The sequence below is a fragment of the Osmerus mordax genome (assembly GCF_038355195.1).
Source record: "Osmerus mordax isolate fOsmMor3 chromosome 3 unlocalized genomic scaffold, fOsmMor3.pri SUPER_3_unloc_5, whole genome shotgun sequence".
Classification (NCBI taxonomy): Eukaryota; Metazoa; Chordata; class Actinopteri; order Osmeriformes; family Osmeridae; genus Osmerus; species Osmerus mordax.
This window is the reverse complement of record NW_027120327.1, coordinates 182-8425: the sequence shown is the minus strand read 5'-3', so window position 1 is coordinate 8425 and position 8244 is coordinate 182. Positions and strand designations below refer to the sequence as shown.

Sequence of the window (8244 nt, the reverse complement as noted above, 5' to 3'; positions counted from 1 at the left end):
AACCAAATAGGCTTTCTAGCAATAGAGATATCCTTCTGATTTTCAAGGGGTGATATAAAAAATATACATAATACCAGAGCCTGCATTTGAAACACGGACTGAAGAGCAGGCCGTTTTAATAACGGTGAATAAAACCGGGGCAGTGCACTATTTAAAAACAGCGCGAGACGCAGAGTATCCATTTGTGCAACAGGAAACAGCCAAGTTGCTTAATAAGGCATGGCCGCGCGCACAAGGGGTCCTCAAGCCTGAATGAAAGGCTTGTGTGTGGGTTTATTTGATTCTAGCCACAGGCGCACTCTCCATCCGATGAACCTTCCTTGGGTCACTGCAAGAGTCCGGCCGGCCCTCTACACCACCCAAACACAAACACAGCTTTTGCCCACAGCAAACCGCACTCCATTTCATTGGGTTAAATTGATTCAGAACATTGTTTTTGTGGAAAGGTTTTTGAGTTTGATGAGATCGGAAGCCCTTTGCTTCTTGCTGAGTTGGGCTGGCTGGCTAGCTGGCCCATGCCATGGGGGAATAGATGCTATTGTCGGAGTGAGAGAGACACGGTGCCGTTGTGTTCCCAGCGCAGGTTAGCTTCAGGCACATCGTACTGATTTGACAGCAGGTTCGCTCACCGAAGGCAGCGCCAGTAATTATGTGTGTTGTTCCAGCGCGAAAGAAATAGGTGGGTAGAAAACATGACTTGTAACAAAGGCGGTGGATTTGAGCTAGAGGCCTTCCTGTTTGACATAAACAACATGACAACACATTTGACAGAAGACATAAATAGATGGAGGTTACAATGAGAATGTTCTTAAAACAGCACAGCCTACCACAATACTTAACAAATCCTTAATGGATGTCTGCTACTGAACTCATTCCGGCTCAAATAGTAGGCCTATTATAATAAGGTTTATGTGTTATTATAACTAAACTTAGAGTCCAATTTCTGAGAGAAGCCAATGCACGTTTCCCAAACAATTAGGGAAGTTAAATGTGCCAGTTCTATGTGCAAATTATCTCTCAGGACCAACTAATTTTACTTTAGGCTACTTGAATACGGTAAGCTAAGCGATTCCATTAGAACGTTACAGGCGAAACGCTTTTCAAGTGATGAAATGATGAAAGGTTATGCTTGTATAATTAAACAATGTATTTAGCTACGCGTAACAGCCTACGCATAGGCTGTTAAAAGCCCGGTGTGGTAAAATGAGAGTTGAGGAAAGTATAGTTCCTACTAGACACTACTAATAATACCGGAGAATATACTGACCCCTGGTGTAGAACGACGGCAAAACAGTCCATCTACCCAAAAATATCAACATTTAGCATAACTTCTGAGAATAGGCCTACCTTCTGCTAGGTTCGTAGTACACCGTATGACTACTAGATTTATTTTTTGCCAGAGTTATTAGGAAAACAAGCATTACGATTACGGGTGGCAGCTATCTGAAAACTATAGCAATGTATCATTTGTTTGACATTTGATTATACACTCCTGGTGGTGGTTCTAAAGCACCAATGAGACGATAACCGAAAACTAGATTTGTGATTGTGGCGGAGCGCCCTGACACTTTGTGTCAAAATGAAAATAGGTTGTGTATTAAACTTTCCATAGAAAATTGCAGTCCCTTACTTGGACTACTCACAAACGGTTGTGCTGACAGTGTGATACAAACAGGTGAGTAGGCTGATGTTAAATTAATTGATTTACTTTTTTGTTAGTAACGTTAGCAAGCTAACCCTCATCTGGTGGTAGCTAGCAGCTAGCATTTATTACGTGGCTGCCCTGCGGTGCCCAGCTTTGTACATGGCGAACTAGGTATGTTCTTCAGTTTTGTTCGTGTGGATTTACGGTATAGGTAGACTCTACACATCACAACATCGAGTGATTCAATCTATATTAGCTCTTAAGTAGCTTTACTCTAATCAGCTGAACTATAGCTAGCCTTGTTGCAAGCTATAACGCACCTAAAATTGTCTTAATCTATTCTTTGTTGGCATTTTTATCGAAAACAAAATTAACTTGTCCGGACTGTAACATATTCTTTCGCGTTAAGAGTTTGAATATAACCCCTGCTATGAGAGAGAATATTTTACTATTTGTTGATAGTTTATACCTTCTCCCACACTGTTAACGATGAGAATGCTAACCTAGCTAAAATAGCTAACTGGCTACTTTTGGAGCTAGGTGGAATGGAGGCATACCGACCGTACTGTACCACCAGGATTTTGATGCAATTTCCCGTGTGATTCAAAACGAATAGTCTAGTCTTAGCGTTTCACGCCTAGAATCGCGATGTTACAATATGCACACTGCATTTTCTAACAAATACTTATTGTTATTGTTAACGAACAAGACTATAATAATTACTCGTTATAAGTCAGTCTTTATTTAATATGATGGTTAGCTGTGGTTGTGCACTTGATCATTGTCGTTCTCGACTGGAAACATTAGCCATTTAGGCTAGTTAGCTCTATGTTGGTTAAAAATGAGTCGCAACATCATCGGTATCAGCACGGCTGGAATCATCTTCAGCACATGTATCTACGACCAAATGACAGCCACAACGCGCTCCCTCTCGTGTGATGTTGCTTTTATACAATAGTTCAACAAGAACCATTTATTAGTTAGGCTATCAAAGGTAACGGAGTATTATTTTTGATTATTTAATCATGTATCTGTCTCCGCCAACACAAAATAGTTCCGCAACTCCGCTGTAATGTAGCAACACAAACTTTTAGCAGAGAGACTGTCTCGGATAGTAGAAACCAAGGCCGTAGCCATGAAGTAAACATTGGGGGGGGGGGGGGGGGGGGGAGAAAGAGTCGTAAATGTGTCGTAGCGTAGCACATTTATATTTTTATATCAATATATTGGGGGGGGGGGGGGGGGTGACATTTTTACCAGATTGTAATATTGTCCCGTCCCCCCAATATATATATTATGATTATGGCCTTGGTAGAAACATATTAGAAGATGTTTATTTTTTCTTAATATTTTTGTGGTGGAAAGCGCTAGAAATACCGGCGTAATGTTCAGGTCAGAATCGCCCCTCACAGGCAGGCTTGACATGCACAAGACATTTTCAGGACACCATTAGGTTTGGGCCAATCTTGGTAGTGCTTAGCTGGAAGAGAGGAGATTTCTAAGGTGTATAAGAGGTCACGAGAGCAGAAGGCAGTTGGTACCCAGTCCCTTCGCAGTGTTTATTGCGGTTTTGACTCCTTGAAGCACAATAAACTGTTAGCATCAGACCTTGCTCTAGTTCCAGGGCTGTCCTTTTGAACTCTGATGACTGATCGAGACTTAGACCGTAAGATACCCAACAGTAACCCTCCATTTTGTGTCTACCCTGAACAATGACGGTACACTTCCCTTTAACACGCTGATCTTTCCTGTCTCTAGTCTGATTGTGGCAGGTTCGGGCCCATGGACCCGCCCACTAAACCCGGAGCCAATCAGGTGGCTGATGTGGTGTTTGTCATCGAAGGAACAGCCAATCTTGGCCCCTATTTCGAATCCCTGAGAAAAAACTACATCTTACCTGCCATTGAGTAAGTACCGTAGACATGGAAATCAGACGTTTTTCATGTCACTGTCCTGCCTGAGTCCTGAGTTCATGTCTGGCCTGTGATGACCACAGGTACTTCAACGGAGGGCCGCCTGCAGAGACAGATTTTGGAGGAGACGTGAGTTTCCACTTAGCTTCCACTGCCGAGTGTACAGGACTTCTGTGACAGTAACAAGACACGATGCTCTCTATCTCTCTTTCTTTCTCGCTTGCTTTCTCCCACAATCCTCTGTCCCCCTATCTCATCTCTCCCTCTCTCCCTCCAGTATGGGGGCTCCCAGTATGGCCTGGTGGTGTTTAACACAGTGGACTGTGCTCCAGAGTCCTATGTCCAGTGTCTCGCACCGACCAGCTCTGCATTCGAGTTTGTGTCCTGGATCGACAGCATTCAGTAAGTGGTTGTCAAAACCAGGACTCGAAAGAAGGATCTGCTTCCTGTTTCCAATCATCCAGTGTGGGATCAGGGGGGGTGTGTTCTAAGCCTGCCGTGTGACAGTGTGAACGTTGGCTCCCCAGGTTCATGGGAGGGGGTGCGGAGAGCTGCAGCCTCATAGCAGAGGGCCTGTCTGTGGCCCTGCAGCTGTTTGATGACTTCAAGAAGATGAGGGAGCAAATGTGAGTAGTCCAGGGCAACTGCCCTCCCACAGACCTCACTGTACAGAAACAAGGACACACAGTCTCTGGGAAAAACACACACACACAGCCTCCAGTCCCCCACACACACAACCTCCAGTCCCCCACACACGCAGCCTCCAGTCCCCCACACACACAGCCTCCAGTCCCCCACACACACACAGCCTCCAGTCCCCCACACACACACAGCCTCCAGTCCCACACACACGCAGCCTCCAGTCCCCCACACACGCAGCCTCCAGTCCCCCACACACACAGCCCCCAGTCCCCCACACACGCAGCCTCCAGTCCCCCACACACGCAGCCTCCAGTCCCCCACACACACAGCCTCCAGTCCCCCACACACACACAGCCTCCAGTCCCCCACACACACACAGCCTCCAGTCCCACACACACGCAGCCTCCAGTCCCCCACACACGCAGCCTCCAGTCCCCCACACACGCAGCCTCCAGTCCCCCACACACACACAGCCTCCAGTCCCCCACACACACAGCCTCCAGTCCCCCACACACACAGCCTCCAGTCCCCCCCACACACAGCCTCCAGTCCCCCACACACACAGCCTCCAGTCCCCCACACACGCAGCCTCCAGTCCCCCACACACACAGCCTCCAGTCCCCCCCCCACACACGCAGCCTCCAGTCCCCCACACACGCAGCCTCCAGTCCCCCACACCCACAGCCTCCAGTCCCCCCCGCACACAGCCTCCAGTCCCCCACACACACACAGCCTCCAGTCCCCCACACACACACAGCCTCCAGTCCCCCCCACACACAGCCTCCAGTCCCCCACACACACAGCCTCCAGTCCCCCACACACACAGCCTCCAGTCCCCCACACACACAGCCTCCAGTCCCCCACACACACAGCCTCCAGTCCCCCACACACACAGCCTCCAGTCCCCCACACACACAGCCTCCAGTCCCCCACACACACAGCCTCCAGTCCCCCACACACACAGCCTCCAGTCCCCCACACCCACAGCCCCCAGCTAACACCAGGCCTCTCTCTCACCTGTGTTCCAGAGGCCAGACCCACAAGGTGTGTGTCCTGCTGTGTAACTCCCCCCCTTACCTGCTGCCGGCTGTGGAAAGCGTCAGCTACACGGGCTGCACCGCCGACAGCCTGGTGAAGATCATCAGAGATGTGAGGAACCACAGACAGCCTGTCCCCTCCTCTGCCCTGCTCTTCCATGTCCCCTTCCTCCATCACTCTGCCCTGCTCCTCCATGTCTCCTTCCTCCATCACTCTGCCCTGCTCCTCCATGTCTCCTTCCTCCATCACTCTGCCCTGCTCCTCCATGTCTCCTTCCTCCATCACTCTGCCCTGCTCCTCCATGTCTCCTTCCTCCATCACTCTGCCCTGCTCCTCCATGTCTCCTTCCTCCATCACTCTGCCCTGCTCCTCCATGTCCCCTTCCTCCATCGCTCTGCCCAGTAGCTGCTCTAACTCAGCCTGTCTCTCCAGAGAGGGATCCACTTCTCCGTGGTGGCTCCGCGGAAGCTTCCGGCGTTGCGGGCGCTGTTTGAGAGGGCGTCGCCCGTGTCCGGCCCGGCAGAGCCCCCCCACCTAGACTACAGCCAAGACCCGTTCCACATGGTGCTGGTGCGGGGCATCGCTCTTCCCCGTAAGACACAACACTAACCACACACAACGCAATGTGGAGGAGTCAGGTGGCTGAGCGGTTAGGGAATCGGGCTGGTGATCTGAAGGTTGCCAGTTTGATTCCCGGCCTTGCCAAATTACGTTGTGTCCTTGGGCAAGGCACTTCACCCTACTTGCCTCTGGGGAATGTCCCTGTACTTACTGTAAGTCGCTCTGGATAAGAGCGTCTGCTAAATGACTAAATGTAAATGTAATGTTAGACTAACTAGATCCAGATGAGAATTAGATAAATGTTTTGGTATTCAGCTGATTGTGTGTGTGTGTGTGTGTGTGTGTGTGTGGTAGTGTCTGCAGGAGGAGGGCCAGGCCCCCTAAAGGCAGTCCTTCCCCCCCAGCCTCTGTCCGTCAGCCAGCCTCTTGGAGCTGCACCCCAGCCTCCTCCTCCAATAAGCACGTCCCATCCATACCAGGTACAGAACTCTCCGGAAGCACAACCGTCTGTTTGCTGTTGACTTCAGAGGGCTCCAGGGTGTTCAGGGCTCCTGGGTGGGCCGTGTTCAGGGCTCCTGGGTGGGCCGTGTTCAGGGCTCCTGGGTGGGCCGTGTTCAGGGCTCCTGGGTGGGCTGTGTTCAGGGCTCCTGGGTGGGCCGTGTTCAGGGCTCCTGGGTGGGCCGTGTTCAGGGCTCCTGGGTGGGCCGTGTTCAGGGCTCCTGGGTGGGCCGTGTTCAGGGCTCCTGGGTGGGCCGTGTTCAGGGCTCCTGGGTGGGGTCTGACTCTCTCCCTCTCTCTCCCAGGCTGCAGCCTCCCTCAACGCTGCCCAGGCAGCGGCCCAGATGGCTGTAGAGGCCGCCAACAACCAGAAGAGTCGTTGTGAGTCTTCCACTCTCTCTCCTACCTCTCCCTCCTGCCTGTCTCCTATCTCTCCCCCTCCTGTCTCCCCTCTTTCTCTTTCTGTCCTGTCTCCATCCTGTCTCTCTCCCTGTTTCCACCACATAGCTGCATCACTACTTGTTTCCTCCAGTCCCAGGCATGGGGAACCCGGGGCCTCCCTTCAGCGGCCAGCCCGGCCTGCCCTCCGTAGCTGGGGTGAAGCTGGCTCCCTCCAGCCAGCCCAGCCTGGCCACCGTCACCACCATCTCCACTCCCATGATGCCCCAGCAACAGCCCCCTCCCAGCCAGCTGCAGCAGGGGCCGCCCCCGGGGCCTCCAGCACCCAATCAGCAGCAAGTGCCTCCCCCCCAACAGCAGCCCTCGGTGAACCAGCAGCCCCCGCCCTCCTCACAGCCTGGCATGGTAGGAGCCCAGCCCTGCTGCCCTATAACCCAGCCTTGCTGCCCTATAACCCAGCCCTGCTGCCCTATAACCCAGCCTTGCTGCCCTATAACCCAGCCCTGCTGCCATGTTACCCAGCCCTGCTGCCCTGTTACCCAGCCCTGCTGCCCTGTTACCCAGCCCTTCTGCCCTATAACCCAGCCCTGCTGCCACCCAGCCCTGCTGCCCTGTTACCCAGCCCTGCTGCCCTGTTACCCAGCCCTGCTGCCACCCAGCCCTGCTGCCCTGTTACCCAGCCCTGCTGCCCTATAACCCAGCCCTGCTGCCCTGTTACCCAGCCCTGCTGCCCTATAACCCAGCCCTGCTGCCCTATAACCCAGCCCTGCTGCCCTGTTACCCAGCCCTGCTGCCCTATAACCCAGCCCTGCTGCCCTGTTACCCAGCCCTGCTGCCCTGTTACCCAGCCCTGCTGCCCTGTTACCCAGCCCTGCTGCCCTATAACCCAGCCCTGCTGCCCTATAACCCAGCCCTGCTGCCCTATAACCCAGCCCTGCTGCCCTATAACCCAGCCCTGCTGCCCTATAACCCAGCCCTGCTGCCCTATAACATGTCATTATTCTAATGTTGTGTTCTCTCTCCTGACCCCACCCTCTTGCCCCCACAGCCTGGCGTATCTGCAGCCAACGCGATTGGACAGCCGCAGCAAGGAGTAGCCAATAAGATAGTAGCATGGAGTGGTGTTCTGGAGTGGCAGGAGGTGAGGGCAACGATGACCTGGTTCAGCTGGAGGCTCAGTCCTGCTCTGGGGCCTGCTCTGGGCCCAGGGACATGCTCTGGGGCCCGCTCTGGGGCCCGCTCTGGGCCCAGGGACATGCTCTGGTGCCCGCTCTGGGCCCAGGGACATGCTCTGGTGCCCGCTCTGGGCCCAGGGACATGCTCTGGTGCCCGCTCTGGGCCCAGGGGCATGCTCTGGGGCCCGCTCTGGGCCCAGGGACATGCTCTGGTGCCCGCTCTGGGCCCAGGGACATGCTCTGGTGCCCGCTCTGGGCCCAGGGACATGCTCTGGTGCCCGCTCTGGGCCCCGGGGCATGCTCTGGGGCCCGCTCTGGGCCCAGGGGCATGCTCTGGTGCCCGCTCTGGGCCCCGGGACATGCTCTGGGGCCC

General features: G+C 53.4%; 1 protein-coding gene across 2 annotated transcripts; it reads left to right on the top strand.

The window, feature by feature from the left end:
- Window positions 1-1527: 1527 nt before the first annotated feature.
- Window positions 1528-7837, top strand: med25 (mediator complex subunit 25; the record flags this gene model as incomplete). 2 transcript variants are annotated; one of them, XM_067231658.1, is given in 11 exon segments in its annotated part: window positions 1528-1675; window positions 3404-3552; window positions 3642-3687; window positions 3836-3960; window positions 4086-4184; window positions 5229-5349; window positions 5671-5830; window positions 6154-6278; window positions 6603-6678; window positions 6830-7062; window positions 7745-7837. In XM_067231658.1, coding segments are annotated over 10 exon segments (1203 nt in total), but the record flags the coding sequence as incomplete, so codon positions are not given.
- Between the last annotated feature and the right edge of the window lie 407 nt (window positions 7838-8244).